This window comes from Cryptotermes secundus, unplaced genomic scaffold (genome assembly GCF_002891405.2).
Source record: "Cryptotermes secundus unplaced genomic scaffold, Csec_1.0 scaffold761, whole genome shotgun sequence".
In the NCBI taxonomy this organism is placed as follows: Eukaryota; Metazoa; Arthropoda; class Insecta; order Blattodea; family Kalotermitidae; genus Cryptotermes; species Cryptotermes secundus.
In genome coordinates, this window is record NW_019720717.1 from 86,194 (window position 1) to 104,228 (window position 18,035).

An 18,035-nucleotide genomic window follows, 5' to 3' on the forward strand; every position below is an offset into this window, starting at 1 on the left:
GATAGGATTGCATATGTAAAATATTCGTACACGCGGTCAATATTATCGGGTTATCAAGAACTGAGTTATTTTAATAAATAATTTTACCTCTTCCGATGTATTTTGGCAGCAGTAGTTGAGGATGAAGAATCTCACAAAATATTGAACTCCGGAGACAAACATTCCAGTGGGAATATACTCATCTGAATCGTAATACATAATTCCATAATACGAACAAAACACTGTAAGAGTAAAACAGGTGAACACTGACACAAACAATTGACCATCATATATCCGGTTCAGCTTCTTTCCGATTTCGTAAAGACAGCGATGACTTTTCCGAAGCTTCCTTAAAGTAATGTAAATTTCGTGGCCATTTTCTGATTTTGATGTCGAAACATTATTAACCCCATTGAATTTGCTGCTGTATAATTTCTTTATACAGTTGTTTATGTGTTTGTACCTCTCTGTCAAGGCACAACAAAGACAAACAAATTGAATTTCAGCAGTTACAAGGTACATTTGCGCTAATGTTAGGAATATAGTCATGGCAACCACTATCACTATCACTTTCCAACAGAGGATCACCACTGCAGTTGAGTAAATGGATATAACTATCAGCCAGTGAAAAATAGAATAAATAACAACATTTCTGTTACTCTGAGGAGGTGTTAGTAAGTATCTGTCGTCCACATGTTTCAAATCATCCAGGAGGCTGGGAAGAGCGCCTAACTTCTTCAAACTTATGACCGCTGAAGTCAAGCCTGATAACCCAGCCAGTGAGCAATTGAAAATTTCCAAGAAATTAGAGACAGTGAGGGTGGTCTTCAAACCCGTGATCATCATGAAAGGTGTAAAGAAGGTGAAGGCAGCGCAGGGCATGAAATACAAAAAAATATGCACAACTTGACCCCAAGACCATTTCAGCTGGTTCCCAACACGCTTCAGCGGCATTGCTCCCATAAATTTTGAACAGTAGAACACATGCCAGATGGAACTGTAGATGGAGCTCTGCATTGTCTGTGGAGCATTCACGTTTCCTGAAAGAAAAAGTATTCCTTTTTTTCACGAATAATGCGACTGACCTGTCTGCTAATAGATAATTGCCATTTCATGGCGAGTTTAATGCTGATGGAGTGGACGTAGTCAGTGTTCTGACACTATGAAAAATAAATTCTACAGTGTTATATTTCCTAGAATTCCGAACGATGGAAAATGTCCAAAAACCCACTAATTCTGTGCAGTATGCGAAATGTGTGCCGGTCACGGTAGCCCAGCGGTCTAAGGCATGCACTGTCTTCGCTCGCTCGGAAGCCGGGATCGTGGGTTCGAATCCCACTCAGGGCATGGATGTTTGTGTGCGTTTTTCTGTGTTTGTCTACAGGTAGAGGCCTTGCGACGAGCTGATCACCCGCCCAAGGAGTCATACCAAATGTGTAAAATCTAGAAAAACCGAAGTGAACGGAGAAGTTCATGGAGGTATGCCTAGGGCTACTGGGGCTGTAGTGCCAAGGAAAAAAAATGCGAAATGTGTAGAAATCTCTTGGAATCATAATTCCTAATTATAAATTAATCAAAATAACAATGTCAGATATAGCAGGATGCTGTAATATGGAAGTAGGTGTGCAGTAAATATGCTACATTATATATAGTGCACTGGATCTTAAGGCTTTTAAAGCTCAGTGGTTACTGTACGTACCTTTTCCTTTAACACATTAAAACTCTTCATTCTGCCCACACTGCGTATTTTTGTGTTTTATATGGCTTTCATTGCAAACGACGATTTTTCCCTAAACAGCATTAACCTGTTTGTCTTTGTAGTGGAGACGTAATATGTTTCCTGTGAGGTACGAACTGAAATTTTATATACAAATAATATATAAATGTATGTATATACTACATATATAAGGCCTCTCTCAGTCAAAGCCCAGTACAGCAGATCGGGCCCTTTCGTTATTAGCTTCTACTACAACGGCAGTCTAGTCACTTGAACGTCAATTGTCCTTATAAACTCTTTGCGCGGGCCAAGTAGAAAACACCGCGTCCAACAATACCTTTATTTATAAAGCACTTAACAACAGTTAATGAAACTTACCGTGGCATTACAGTGATTACCCTCACATCACGTTCACGGTTAAATTGTACATCTCAAAGAACGAACACCACGAAAGGGAATCCTTCTTGAGAAGCTAACATTCGCTCAGGTATTCAATAAATTCCCCTAGTTTTATGGAAGTTGTTGGTTGGTTAGAGTGATCACAAGAACTCGTTACCAGTCCGTATCCTAAGCCATATGAATCTAATCTATGTATTCATACCCTGCTCCTTCAAGGTTCAACTTCGTACAAAAGCACACAAGTGTATTCTTTCCACGTATTATAAATGATTTTACTATTAATTATGTCTGGTTTCAATTTTAAGCATAAGAAAAATTAAAAGTATGTATTTTATGGCTGCTATGCCCATATCCAATTTAACTTACCTTCAAGAAAGTCACACAAGAACTGCAGAGCACCTGAAAGACCTAGTGGTTGTCAAGAAAAACTTTAATTAATTGTCTCTTGTCCCACGGCCTTGGGCGTCCTCGGGTTCGGAACAGAGCCGACGGATCTTGGGTACGGGGGAAGAACCAAAATATAAAGAAAAAGCAGTCGCGAATAGCCGACAGAGGTGGCCATATCGGTTTGATGTTGAGCTGCAAGTTAACAGCCACTTCCCCCCCCCTTGACACTACAGCCCCAGTGGGCCTAGGCCTACCTCCATGAACTTCTCCGTTCACTTCGGTTCTTCTAGACCCTACACATTCGGTAGGACTCTTTGGGTGGGTGATCAGCTCGTCGCAAGGCCTCTACCTGTACACAAACAGAGAAAAACGCACACACACAAACTAGACATCCTTGCCCTGAGTGGTATTCGAACCCACGATCCCGGTTTCCAAGCGAGCGAATACAGTACATGTCTTAGACCGCTCGGCTACCGTGACCGGCTAACAGCCCCTTATAGAACAAAATTGTGATGTTACGAAATAATACTCAGGGACTCCTGTGAACACGGCAATACGAGGGTTGGAACTTTAATAGTGGCAACACTGCTGTAGAGACGCCATGCAAAGGAACCAAATAATGTCGCTTATACCACACGTTAATTACATACCTACCTTACCCCAGAGCAAATGGACTCTCCCTTCCCACATCACACGCATGCGCAGTGACGAGAAGAACAGAGCCTCGTGTTAGCTGACGGTCTAATGTAGTGTTGTCACGATGTTTTCGAAGCAGGAACAACGGAGTTGGATAAAGACTGAATGTGCCAGAGGCTGTACAGCACGACAGTGTCATCAAGGTCTTCAAGAGGCTCGCGGGGAATCTGCATTGCCTTACAGAACAGTGGCAACTTGGGTAAAAGCCTTCAATGAGGGACGCCCAAATGTGGCAGACATGCGTCGGCCAGGTCGTCCTAGTGTCAGTAAAGAAGAAGTGTACGCTCTTTCCGCGATACTGTAGAGTGATCGACGCCATACGATTCGTGAGCTGGCCCGAGAGACAGGATTAGCGCATATGACTGTGCTTCACATTCTGAAGGAACGCCTTGGCATGAGAAAAATTGCATCACGACGGGTTCCGCATGATTTGACGGAGATGCAGAAATGGCTACGATACGACGCTGCTCGTAAGCACTTGGAGCGCAATGATCGCGAAGGGGAGGCTTTCTTACGCCGTATCATTACCCTGGATGAGACATGAGCCAAATCGTACGAGCCAAAATGAAACGCCGATCGAACGAATGGGGTCATTACGGGTCACCACGAAAATCAAAAGTTCGTCAAAACCCCAGCAATGTGAAAGTTATGGTGATTCTCGTGTACGACTGTGATGGTATTATCCTAATGCATACCGTTCCCCGACAGCAGACCGTCAATTCGCAGTATTACTGTTCATTTTTGGAACACAATCAGCTTTGAGAAAGAAGCGGCGACACTTTCTGCAGAACCCACCAATCATTTTGCAGGATAATGCTCGGCCGCATACAACGCAAGCTGTGGCTGGGAATTGCTGTACCATCCACCATATTCCCCGGACTTAAGCCCTTGTGACTTCGACTTGATTCCTAAGATGAAGGAACCAGTTCGTGGCATTCGCTTCAGAACTGTTCCAGAGATTCTTCAGGCAGTAGACCCCTCCATTCGAACTATCAACACAACAGGCGCTGCTAAAGGGTATCCTACGACTTCCACATCGCTGGCAACGGGTTGTACACAATGCTGGTGACTACACTGAAGGAAAGTAAAACTTCGAAACATGCATCTATTTTGTATCAATTGTAAATAAATAGTTACCACTATTAAAGTTCCAACCTTCGTAATTAATACGTATTACGATCTTCTGTTATATGACACCAGATAGTTTCGTACGTAGCTTCCTGTGCTTCAGAAACTTCTGGTGCCCTCGTCTTCAGGCCCGAAGAGCGAAGGTCGAAGCTAAAAGTTCATCGGATACGTGGGTGTGTGCCTACCAGACGACACGCCGTTAGTTTCGAGAAGAAAATAACCCGCATCACCGTGAGACCTCATGTTTCACGGTGATGATCCTTCGGCTTCCATAAAACTAATGGAAAATGTTTGAAGTGACCGAGCAACTCTGCTCCATAACTTTAGTCATTTACATCCGTTACACATTTCTCTGTTTTTTTTTCTTTCCCATTGCTCCCGCTTTGGAGCATAAGGCTGATCTCTCAGTTTCATGATCATTTTACAGACGTTATGAGTCCTTGGACGGGTGACCAGCTCGTCGCAAGGCTTCTATCTAAACACAGGACAACACAAACAGAATAAACGCATACACACACAAAACATCGATACCTTAGACCGCTCGGCTGCCGTGACCGGCTCATGTGCCTTTAGGGTTCACTAAATTACTCTGAAGAGAATTTTTTTAATTTTATATTATAAATATTTCTTTTTTGGTGAAGCTAAGATATCTTAAGACAAAAGTCACGTACCGTTCTGAACTGCGTATCCTTCCCAGTACGAGAAACGAAGCTAATCTTCAGTGCAACTCGTTACAGTTCGATATTCTCTTACCTTATATAATATCTGACTAAGTTAAATATTAACTAGTTGTTTGTCCATTATTGACATTTAAGTTTCAAATTTTAAGATTCACTTTAACCGAAAAGTTGGATAACCTTCCTTATGGTATGAAATGGATGCCGAGTAGCTTTATGTATGTATTATGTTTACTTAGATTTAGTATTTATGACTTTTACTTAGAGTTATGTTAGAAATAATGAGTGTTACATCGAAACGCTTTGACATGAGCACACAGTTGATAATAATTACACGAAAGTGATTAATTTACTTCATATCAGACGTTTATAGTACATTACAAAACTCATAAAGAACAGGATCCCGTTACATCCGGCTGTCTTTATTCATCAGAAGAATGAGCTTAAAAATTACGTCAATTCGAATCTAATAACACTGCTTACAGTTCGCTGGAAATCCCGTTGAGTTTAACAGTGTAGCTGTTTGGTTCTCTTCGTACTGCAATAAATCTCCTCTAGACACTTCCAAATTTTCTCAGAAATTAAGCAAATATGTTATTGCTATATATGCTAAGTGTGTCACACGTACGTGAGGTATGACTAATCTTTGAACAAATACATAAATTATGTGTACTACAGCGCTATGTTTGTGCTAGACCACTATACTAACATTACATAACACTTTTGTAAGTATAGTCCTTAATATTCATCACGAGGTCTTTAAAGGAAAATGGTAAATATTTCAGTCGATATTCATTCTTCTTTCTTAACTTGTGGAAGGTGCAAAGCAGGAACATGGAAAACTTAAATGTAAGAACAGTAAAGTGTACGAGTTTCAGTTATGTCAGTAAATGTTATATCTTTTCCTTTATTTATTATGTGTCAAAATAAATAAATTCTTAAGTTTTCATTTGGCCAGTGAAGTCACAGACAGGTCACAGTGAGCGAGTTCCCTGCCTATATGCCTGTCGAGTGTAATTAATGCGCGTAGGTGCTGGTTATTTGTAATCTGTCTATAGTAACCGGCAGCAGATCTAGTCAAAGTTAGGATGCTTCCTCGAACATTATAGAGTATGTCTGAATGTTCTAACTGGAATGTTAAAAAGTCTCCCTTAATAATATTTATATTTCATGTAAATAAATGCGAACAAAATATTTTGATAATAATCAATTATTTATTGCAAAGATATGTCGTTACCTTCCTTCGTAGTCTTCTGGCAACCGCCGAGGCGCGTGTTATGCCGCATTGGTAACGCGACGCCATGTAACCCATGGATCCTTATTAGTGTTTCAAGGGAAACTGTCTCCATCTCTGGGTAGAAAATTGAAGCAGTCAGCTTCTTCAGAATATAGGTCACGATCTAACAGACTACACGGCGTTACACCTCAGACCACTAATAGTCGCGGCCGGGGCAGCGCGCGGTGGCAATGTCTTGTCTCACGCCTAGACGCGTGTTGTACGCTGCAACTTAACAAGAGTGTAATTGCACGCACCAGTTGAATCGCTGGAAAAAGTCGTTTATAAAGTTACGACCTGTGCAATATCAGACAAAGAACGTAACGGTAAGGTCTATCTTATAGTTTCAGTTTGGAAATTAAGATAATTAGCGGAATTTCACTTGTCAAATGCGAATCAATATTACTGAAAAAAAAATTGACGAGTAGTGAGTTCGCTACGTAATTTCATCTTTACAGTCTGTACAGTACGGCTATTCTTTCAAGTATGTAGAACTTGCAGATCGACGTTCCACTCAATGAAAACAATGTAGTTTAATATTTATTAGTTAACACGAATTGCCTTAGGCTTACCACGGCAGAAAAATAGTCCTTACGAGCATGTTAACAGTTTTCTCCGGTGCTGAAGCAGAGTGTACCACAGCCCTAAAATGAAGTAAATAGCAACTTATGTTCGAATTAATCGGACACTGTTATGTTTTAAAGTAAGAGTAAATCAGTATTGTATAGGTCCTGTAGTTCAGCAGAGGGAACTTTTCACTTATTTTTAACTACGTCACTGGATTATCAGTTTCATGCTCCGACCGCTCCAACCTCGAGGAGAGAGCCCCGCAACACCTGTTACACGCGAGCTTGGGAAAGCTCGGGATCCCGTGACGTGGTGGCTAATGGAATTGTTACACTCGTCACTGACATGAAGTCCCCTATGAGACTGGTGGTTGCTGTAGTTGTTATGGACCATAGTGTATGTGAGTTCTTGTTAACATTTTCTTTGCTTGATGTCCGTAATATTTAAATAGGAACGGAGAGTTTATTTCGTTTCACAGCTCGAAGTATTCGCTGAAACTGAATTCATTTTAACTCGCTTTTGATCAAAATGGAGTACACGTTTGAATTTGTAGGCTCCTTCCCCCGTCATATAAGATACTGAAATGATTGTCTCCGTTATCAGTGACTGACGTGATAATTACATTCTTACCTGATGATGACAGTCGCAGTCTCCAAAATGCCGGATTCGAGCCAAGGAAAATAATTGACAGAGAAGAGTTTATTGACTCTGTCTTATCCATTAAAATAGCAGGAATAAAAACACGTTTAAATATGAAGTATAAAGAGAAGAATTCTACAGGCGTACTTATACAGTACTTTTAACGTAATATGTTTGACTATAGACGGGATTTCGATTGCTACTTACACGTCGTATCTACAAATAACTGTAACAATATCGCTATTCCCACATTTTACAGTTCAGTAGAGCACACAGTCTAGTGTTCTTAGTCTGTTAATAGACGTTTCCTGGCAGCGGCTCCAACAATGGCTATTCGTTTGCCTCCGGCTCAAGTTCACTCTCCACAGATTCCTTTACAGAACTGACTCTCAACTTGCTTTGTACCTTGCTTATAACATCTCTGCACAGACAGCATAGTAAACATAGCTCTTCTATTGTTTCGTGCTTGTATGTTGCAGGCGTCACCTAGCAACAGCAGCTGTTTACAGAGTCAACGCTTAGTAAGGAGTTTATACACCACAATATATTCTTTTGAAACAAAATTAATCCCAGTTTCTTATATTCTAACAATTTCCGTATCGAGTTAATTAATTAAGTAACTTTTCAATAGGACTTGTTTTCAGTTTTCTCAATAATTTTATTCGTAATTTATTGAAGAACATAGCCTAATGTAGTTAGTTTAATGAGAATCTGTAAAATTCCTAAGATTCCATGTTTGTGCCCTGAGTTATCCGCGAGCCACGACTCTGTAATTGAATATACTCCCAATTATAGCTTGTTATTTATGCCTCTCAATATCATGTTTGGTATCACAAACTAAGTTTGATCTTTTATTCCTTGTTGACAGGAAAGTACTTTTTTTCCCTGTGTTCTTAATAATGATTGAGTATATCACAATTTCAGTTAATACGACTACACTTCGAAAGTCATTAGAAACTTTTATTTTTGACAGCGTAATATAAATGCAATGTCGACACAGATAATTTTGGTAGCGTTCATGTAACCTTCTATCTTAAGCTTGTAGTAAGCATTGCTGATGGGGAAGTATTTCATTGCGTCTGCATCAATCACGATGTTTTCAATCGGATATACTTTCTGAAAATAAATTCATGCCAGGTAAGTAATAATTATTTAATATAGACATACTTGAAAGTAACACACAAGAAAAATCTCAAGTAACTTTATAAGAAATTGGTGTCTTAATCCTGAAGTAGGAAGTACAAATATTATATTTTTGGACATTACTATCGTCTTGTCTTTATCTGAAAGTCGTCCTGTTTATTTTTCGAAACACAACGTTTCGGAGACTGGATTCTGTCTCCGTCTTCAGGTAAAACCTACACAGTTGAGCTAACCCTGTCTCTGGTCAGGTCCGGAGACAGAAGACGGAGACAGAATCCAGTCTCCGAAATGTTGTCTTTCGAAAAAGAAATAGGACGGATTTCAGATAGACAAGACGGTGGATAATGTTCAAAAATATAATATTCTTACTAATGTGCCATCATTACAAACTTTTAGATGTTATGAAGTAGAAATTAATATAAATTTATAAGGAAAACATACCTGATTTCTTGATTTAAAACCTACCTTATTTGGTGGTAACGACCCTCATATTCGCCACGAAACTCGAGAGTCATACCAGGAAATAAAGCATGTAATGAAGTTAGGCAGTTTTGCGACATTAGTACAAAATGTTTGAATTCAGACGTCTGAATAAGTGCAAAGAAATAAATTAGTCCCTATGTAACTATGCGAAAATAAACGAAAAGAACAATGAGAATGTTATCAATTATTCGTCTGAGAACTGCACCACGAAGTGTATGCGACTATATGGCTGTCAGACGTTTATTAAGTGTCCCCCATGTATGTTACAGATCACAGTTCAAATACATGATGTTTTAATTTCGAGGGGCGGTGTGGAACTTGAGTCCACTTGGTACGTCGGCCACTGATTTGGCCTATTGTACCAGCCCCGGATGTTAAATGACTGTGGAGCATTCGGTGGAATGAGAAATTGTAAGGGAGACTAAAGTACTCGGAGAAAGCATGCTCCAGTGTCACTTTGTCCACCACAAATCCCACATGATCTGACCTGAGGCCTAACTCAGGCCACCGCAGCAAGAAGCCGGCGACTAATCCTCTGAGCTGTAGCGCTGCCTGAACACATGAGCACTTTGCAGTTACATTTTGAAACAGGCCTCTTTAATCTTACTGTCAACCTGAGGCGGTACGTTCAGTCTTACGCGAAGAAACAGAAACACGTAGATTACGGGATCAATTTCTTTCAGGGGAGGAATCTTTTTTGCACAAAACTGAAGCTTTCGGACTGCCTCTACCTTTATTTTTTTTTTAAATTCGCTTAGTGGGAGGTTGAGTCCAACTGGGTCCACTCGGCACGGCGGCCACTGATTGGCCTATTGTAGCCTGTCCCGGGTGATTATGATGCTGGAGAATTTGGTGGAATGAGGATTGGCAGGGGAAACTGAAGTACTCGGAGAAAACCTGCTCCAGCGCCACTTTGTCCACCACAAATCCCACTTGACCAGACCCGGGCTCGAACACGGGGTGCCAGCGACTAACCGCTTGAGCTATGGCGCGGCCTGCCTCTACCTTAATCATGCTGACTCACAATTTAGCTTATATTTTCTCGGAATATTTGCTTTTCATGTACCTAAGCACGCTCGAAACTATTTGACGTTTCTGAGTAAGGCTAAGTTGCATGCTTTACAAAACCAGCATTAACCATTAGCTTGTGACCAGTTTTACAAGATTCTCTGGTATGTTGATCGTGTCAATTCATCTTCAGTTCATTTCATCTAGAGAAACAGATCTTAAACCTCCCCCCCCCCAAACACACATACATGCGGCCCTTGCATTCGTGTATCTAAAGGACTGCAGACATGGATATACATAGTATGCGTACATACACACAGGCCTACAAACATACACACGCGTGGATATGTGAATTGAATACTGATGGTTTCTTACCGGCTGTAGTGGACATCTTGTATCTATATGCGTATCTTCCACAAATCCTGACCAGACTTGATTTTTCTGTGGCAGTTTTTGGCAGATATGATTGACGTCAAACTTGAAGAAGTCCTGACATGATTTGGAATTGTCTTTGGATTTGCATTTATGCAGCTTGAACTTCAGCTGTATCAGAAAAAAAAAGCGAAATAGTAATTTCTATATTACAGTGGCGGACCATCAGAACTTACACATCCGTATACTATATATATGCTAATATTGTCAAATAAATATGTATGTTAAACTTGCCCACAGAAGGGCTCATGATATAAAATTAGTATCGTATTATATGTAAAGCAGGCCAGGGCCGAAATAATTACAAGAGGAGTATAATGTAATGCATATGTAGTTTAGTAAGTTGTTAGGCTTAATAGTAACAAAATGAATTGTGAAGGTATTCCTATTTTTTGTTGAAATTTGAGCACTGCAAAACCATTGCAAAATGCAGAAGTTGTAGCGAAAAATATTTGACCAATCTCCACCAGTAACAACAGTCATGGATTGGGCCAATTAGCTTGCCTGTTCCAGCCTCATATGTTCATGAGACTCTTCAGGGCTCTTTCCCGGTTCCTTGGGCCATGACATTTGTCATTTTAGTATCGTTTTGGAAGTCTCTTCATTGGTTTTATGGCGACATATAAAATATAATTTGTTTTATGTTTCAAAATTACACACATTTTTATTTAAGTTTTGATTTGTTTTAATACGTCTTTGTTCCTTTTATTTTCCACCCAAATTGGTTTCGTGATGCCTCTTATAGATTTCGGTTCAGCAGCTTTTGTCCTTTGTTTTTATTTTCCAGCGTTCACTCCCACTTAAAGTGCCGAGTAAAACCACGGTGTTATAAATTTCTGTTCAAGTTTGTTTCCCCGACCTTTCGTGGCTTAACATCTGTATTGATGAAGCCTGTTGCTTTTACGATATCAACAAGTTAATTTCTATATCCTTTTCCCTTCATATGACAGAGCCCCCAAGGTAATTTCTGAATATATTGACTTTTTGTATGAGTTTATTGTTTATCAGCGTTTAAGTTCTGTGGCTGTCAGCCGTCAAATAGTATTGTGGTTTTTCCATTTAAATTTCCATTCATTTCTTCTCTTTCAATTTTTTTTTCAGTTTGTTAGCAGATATCTATTATTTGTACTGAAGACTGACGTTACAACATGGTCATATGCAAAGAGCAGTGTATTTAGATAACACATTCCCTAAAATTTATATTTATTTTATTTCCAATCTGCGTGTTATTTAATTTAATTTCAAGGAAATAGCGGCTCGGGTCTAGAAAACCGAAATTAAAGACCTTGGGGATTCGTTGCGCTGACCACGCGACACCCTCTACCCCGCTAAATTTGGCATTAACTTCGCCGAAAACGGCGGTCGCTCGGTCGGTATAGTTCGCTTGCGGACTACAGGCCACGGAGTTTTTTGTTTGTTTGTGTTATTTAATTGAAGTATATATTAAATGCTGACAGTGGTAGTCATTGTCCTTTACGTACGCCATGATCAGTGGATGTGAATGCAGATAATATAAATTACATTCAATTCTTGTTACCTTTACATATAATTATTGTTACTTTAGTAAACTGTATATGTATCTCTTAATACGTAAAATAAATTGGGTTCCATTATGATATGGCGTGGATACCATCTGCATGTAGGCCTGTGGATGCATTAGATCTTGCATTAAATTCTTTAAACCTTGAAATTTCTCAATACGTGTATGTGCAATCTTTGTGTAAACATTTTCTTGTTGCTTGTTCTGCGTTATAGTAAATGTATGAATATTAGTTCTGTGTTTCCTCTTTGCAATTATGAATAAATAAGGGGTTGAATGCTGTTGACAATTATTAAAACAAATGTCTACGTATCTACATATCGCTTAATATAATTTTATCATCATGAGGGAATATTTTAATCCGCGGCAGCCTTCGGAAGATTTATTTTCGTTTAGGGGAATAAGTTAGTTAATGAAAACAGTTTAATCTAACAATATGTATAGAATTATAAAATTAATTTTAAAAGTTTAGAGTTCAATATTTCTTAAAAATATGTTATTTACTAAGGGAATTGCATACGTAGGTCCCGTAAGGGCAGAATACAACTATTTGAATAGGTCCAGATGTTGTATTTACCTTCCAAGGCTCACCAACAGGTTCTAAAAATTTAATTTTTCCACTGAATGCGCATTGATTTTTGTTTATTTGGAGAACGAAAATTTCATTGAAGGAAACCGCCATGTTAGGTTCTTCTGGACACTGTTGGATAAAGTCAACTGATATATCCTTCTTGCACTGAAAATGAGAAAGATTTCTTGTTGTTATTTCTGCATTAAGAGACTGTATAAGTCTCGACGCTGGCAAAGTCGTTATTTTCAAATTTAAGACCATGTATTTACATACATAATAACTGCCAACATTATGTTTATCATAAAGAGTTGTTCAGTGCATGTGTAGACCAAGTAGAAAGTATTGAGGATTCTTTGTTAAACATGAATCATTAGGGATTACAGTACACATTTCATATAAAACCATTATTTACACCCTATATTACTACATAAGTACATTTGAAGGTGAAGATATAGTTTGCCATGTAAGAGTTCGTGGAGGCCCATAGGATTGTGAGACGTCGAGGCTCCCACATTTTCAAGACAGTAGGCGGTGATGGTGAAATTTTCAGCCTTACGCGCCGGTCGTCCTTTACCCCCAGGAAGATTCCTAGCACTCATTTTTGTTAGAGGCTGAGTCGACCGCAGGATCATAGTGCGGCTGGAAAGATTAGGTCAGTCGAAGAATTCAATGATCTTATCGGGAATTGAACCCGCTACCTTCTGGTTTGTGGCAAACTGCATCAACCTACTACGCTACCGCGTACTCCATAAGTACATTTAATATATCCTAAGATTTATAGTTAAGCGCTGTACACGTCATATTTCATTATCTAGGAAGGTATACGTTGCCTTATATTTCGAAGGTATTAAAACTCCTCAAAATTTTTTGAACTTAAAGATGAAGTATTGTACTAGTGTACATTAAAATGAATTTGAACTTTCCGAGAGTATTAGGGAACTTAGCTGAGTGTGGAATTCTTGTGTGATTTATTTCAGTGTAACATCTTTTAAGGGAAATGGGGTAGCTTAGTCTGTATAGCGACTGGTTACGGGCTAGACGACGAAGGGGTCAGAGTTCGGTTCCCGGTAGGATCAAGAATTTTCTTTTTCCAAATCGTTCAGGGCTCTGGGGTCCACCCAACGCCCTATCCAATGGTTACCAGGGGCTCTTTCCCCACGGGTAAAGCTGCAGTGGCCTGAAGCTGACCACTCCTCTCCAGCTGGTGCTTCGTGATATAGTGCTTAATTCTTTGAGCACAGAGACAACTTTGCCATCTTCTAAGAGCATACCTATCTCCTTCGTTAGTCGGTATGTAGCAGTCCCGGCAACTATGGCCTGTGTAAAATAGAGACTACCTATTATGTAAAAACTTGCGGTATATTGTAAGATTTGAGGTTTTCACGGCGGTGACTATGAAGGAAGCAGTATTCTAGGATGTGGCGCCGTGTATATATTGTGTTAACCGACGTTTCGGAGGAACGTATCGCCTCCATCTTCAGGGTAGAACAAGAAGAAATCGCAAGCGAACCAGCGTAAGCAGGTGCAACAGTCGGTTAACACAATACCTACACGGCGCCACATCCCAAAGGACTGCTTCCTTCATTGCGGTATATTCATCATGTTTTATCATTTTCTATAGATTTTAACCGTGATCAACACAACCCATTTTTTTTCTTTTTTTATCTAAATTAAACGCGTATGACCAGTCCTCATAAATGCAATTACCCTATCATTAATTATGTAGCCCGATTTCAAAGTAGTATTTTACATGAGAATAATGCATATAGGTCGCATATTGTTTATTATAACATGGATATTAAGTTGCGTGCTTGTGTTCCTCTGTTAGTCCGGACTCATCTGTGTACACTTAAACTGAAGGTGCTGTAAAACGCAAGCTATTCTGGAAAGCTTAGGCTGTTGTGATGTTTGCGTAAGGATGTACGAGTATTGTGTATGTTCTATTTGGTCAAGTGAAATGTTAAATTACTATAATATTCTTCACATTTCTATTGTTTGATAAAATATCCTAATTTTTTATGAAGAAGTATTATTGGAGTGCGTTTATAATGTTCATATTCCAACACTTCATTTTACAATGGAATTTTCTTCACATTTCATTCAATTTTCTGTATGTATAAACATTATTTGTATTATGCCGTGAAAATCTGAGTATTTCATACATTTTTCTCCCACTACTGGTATATGCTTTGTACTTAATTTTCAGAGTTCCATCTGTTTCACCGTTACAGGATCTGTAACGGTAGATGCATATTCACTTATATGGACCTTTGTACGTGTTTTGATATTCATTGTTACAGAATCACACGTTATTCTTTTTTATTTCTTTGATATATTTCTGAGTTTCTTGCCTTGCAAGTGACTAAAGATTAGTAAACCGATTATCTTATATACATTTTTGTACATTATTAATATATACAAAATCTTCTACTGTTATTATACTGCTTTATATCTATATATTTTCTTTTTACAGAATTAAATGTGTACGAGTAAATATTAATAATATTATGACGTTAAAAGTTCGTATTTAAGTATAATTCATTATCCTTATTATTAAAGCGCCCTTCAATAATGGAACAATATATTTTTAAAATATAAAAGACATCTAGAATATGTTTCTCACTAAAAATGTAACTTTAATATTTTATGATGTTAAAATCATTAAATTGTCATTAAGACACTAAAAGTAAAACTTATACATTAAAAGTGATTATCAGATTACTGAAATGTCTCTATTTTTACATATGTTTTTTCAGTTTACAACATGTTTCGGCCGCACATGGACCATCACTTTTAATCTATAAGTTATACATTTAGTGTGTTAATGACATTTTAATGATATTAACATTATGAAGTATTTAAGTTATGTTTTTAATGAGCAACATATTCTAGATGTCGTTTAAAGTTTAAAAATATATTCTTGTATTATTGACGTGTAATTTAATAATACGGATAATACCTCATGCAACGGGATGCTGAAATATAATAAATACATGTATAATTCATGACCATATTTAACGGTATTTTTTCTGTTCAGGTACAGTATATTCAAAGAAGTGGAATTGTGATAACGAATTAGAATAACGTTCTTTAAATATTTTAATTTCGTGATTATAGTAATCATGCCACAGGCCTCATGGCCTAATACTGAGTAAGACGTTGATCATAGTTAATTTCTTTTTAGTTCATAACCATAATTAAATATTTAAAGAGCAGGCCTACTTATTCTGTCTGTACACTGGTTCACACGTGGACCGCAAAACCGAAGAAACGGTTGATATTGGCCTGTTCACTGAATGACATTAGTCCATTATGACTCGTGTTTGGAGCAAGTTAAATTGTCCCTGTGCTTAATTAATTAATTAAGCACTATGCCACGATGACATATGGGGCAGTGGAGATATAGTCCCACCGTTTTTGACCTCGGAACTAGATGGAAGTGATTGGTCACCTTGATGACGCGGCCGCTTGACCCCCAGGCAAAGAACTCCAGGGATATCATCGGACATGAACCTGAGTGGGCCCCACAGCCGGTCTGGACATTGTGGAGTAGAGCAAATTCTCTTGAGGTTGCCAGAAAACGAACCCTGACCGTCTGGTCTGCAGCCCATCGCTATGGTAATATATCTATCCCAGCTCATTGAACAGTACGTACATGATCTCAAGACGAATTAGGGGAGCGAGAGCGAGAGCTGTGCTCCTGCCAGAGAACAGTTCAGTTGTATGCTCCACTTATTCCTCATGCACGTTATTTGCTATTTTGCCTTCCTGGTCTGGTATTATAGGGAACAAGTTAGCAGTAGAGGTACTACACGGAATCACTAACTTGTTTTACGGTACAGATGCCACACTGCACAGAACACTAAAATACAGGTACACTAGTTTTCTTTGTTCTTCGTTCAATATATACGTGTTGAAAAATGCTCCAAATAAAGTAGCAGACATGTGCGCATCGTACAGCGAAACTATTATACTGTACAATCACACGTTTATTGAGAACTTCGGTACTTTTAAAGCAGATCTAAGTAAAGTTTATGGTGAACAGGTGCACAAAATCTTGTAAGACAATTTAGAATATAGACCTCCATTTCAAATTTAGTCTGAACTCATCAAATATACGGATAAACGAAAAAAAAAATAACTAAGAGAAGTTATAATCTCAGTTATGTCTTCTGTTTATGGAAACAATTCTGAAATTTCGCTACACATTTATTCAGATCAGAAATGAATGAAGTACATACCCCTATCAGTCCCCCTAAATTCAGACCAACACTTGTTTCTGTCGTTAATACGAAGGTAATGAGTAAAACCAAGAACATGTTGAGCTTGGCGGCAGCAACTCTAGACCTGAAATTCTTCTCATGTGAATTTGTCGCTGCTTCAGTTTCCATTTTATAAGCCAGGGGTGTTCTATCAGATGACAACTTTTATAAATTGTACATTGTAAATGAAGTCAGTTACTATAGCTGTTTGTAATGCATCCGGCCCTAGAATTTTGTATGCCGCCATTAATGCCTCCTCCACTTCCTGGTACTGTATTGTTGGATCATGTGACATTTCATTCACATTTCCGGTTCTTATAGTCGGATGACACCAATTCCGTGACGGCAGATGACAGAAACCCTGTGAAAATACGGCAATGAACTTTCTAGTTCTATAAAAGATGTGGTTTGGGCCAGCCAAGCGACTGTTAGCTTTTCAAGAAATACCCACTTCCATGGAGTTAGTTATTTCTGCAGTCAGAATGATAGTAACCATAATATCTTGAGTTGCTTGCGCTTCGTTTCAAATGCCTGTCAGCTTATCACTCTCATGACACCCACCTCGTGATAAAACGCGTATAATCAGCATTTCCGCTATCAGACGCATAACGAGTACAGGAAGTCGTGTTAACTTAGATTTCATCAGCAGCTTAGCGAGTTTCATGCTGTTTTATTTTGTGCAAAAATATGGTAGTTGTCAAGTCACAATTCACACATGGTGTCAGCATTTCACTCCATTTTTTTTTCCTTGGCACTACAGCTTCAGTGGGCCTAGGCCTACCTCCATGAACTTCTCCGTTCACTTCGGTTTTTCTAGATCTTACACATTCGGTAGGACTCCTTGGGCGGGTGATCAGCTCGTCGCAAAGCCTCTACCCTCAATGCCCTGAGTGGGATTCGAACCCACGATCCCGGTTTACAGTACATGCCTTAGACCGCTCGGCTACCGTGACCGGCTTTTCACTCCATTAGGACTTATTTTTATTCTTCTTTCCTAAAGTAGGCATCTACCAACTCCATATTGTTTGCGTGTCTGTACATACTCCCTCCATTATGTTTTGAATGCCTGTAGCAATCTCTATGAAACTTGGTCTGTATATTGTCACGGGTATCAGTGACTATAGACGTGGT

At 38.9% G+C, this 18,035-nt stretch overlaps 1 protein-coding gene across 2 annotated transcripts; it reads right to left on the reverse strand.

Moving 5' to 3' along the window:
* Positions 1 to 910: 910 nt before the first annotated feature.
* On the reverse strand, positions 911 to 16,994 carry LOC111872073. 2 transcript variants are annotated; one of them, XM_023865620.2, is made up of 4 exons: positions 16,884 to 16,994; positions 12,649 to 12,807; positions 10,475 to 10,642; positions 911 to 1,019 (listed from the first exon to the last, which is right to left on the reverse strand). In XM_023865620.2, exons 1-4 carry the CDS (start codon positions 16,959 to 16,961, stop codon positions 1,011 to 1,013), a joined length of 414 nt encoding a protein of 137 aa, XP_023721388.1. In that variant the 5' UTR covers positions 16,962 to 16,994; the 3' UTR covers positions 911 to 1,010. The 2 variants fall into 2 exon arrangements, with proteins under 2 accessions (XP_023721388.1, XP_023721378.1); XM_023865610.2 differs by lacking the exon at positions 911 to 1,019 and adding an exon at positions 8,159 to 8,581.
* Positions 16,995 to 18,035: the final 1,041 nt, after the last annotated feature.

What these genes read in the sequence shown, in the direction of transcription:
- LOC111872073 (XM_023865610.2), bottom strand. Translation starts at nt 16,961, where the DNA reads ATGTTCTTGGTTTTACTCATTACCTTCGTATTAACGACAGAAACAAGT. An exon ending in ATTTAGGGGGACTGATAGGG is followed by an intron (nt 12,808 to 16,883) that starts GTATGTACTTCA and finishes TCTCATTTTCAG; the next exon opens with TGCAAGAAGGATATATCAGT. An exon ending in CAAGATGTCCACTACAGCCG is followed by an intron (nt 8,582 to 10,474) that starts GTAAGAAACCAT and finishes ATTTATTTTCAG; the next exon opens with AAAGTATATCCGATTGAAAA.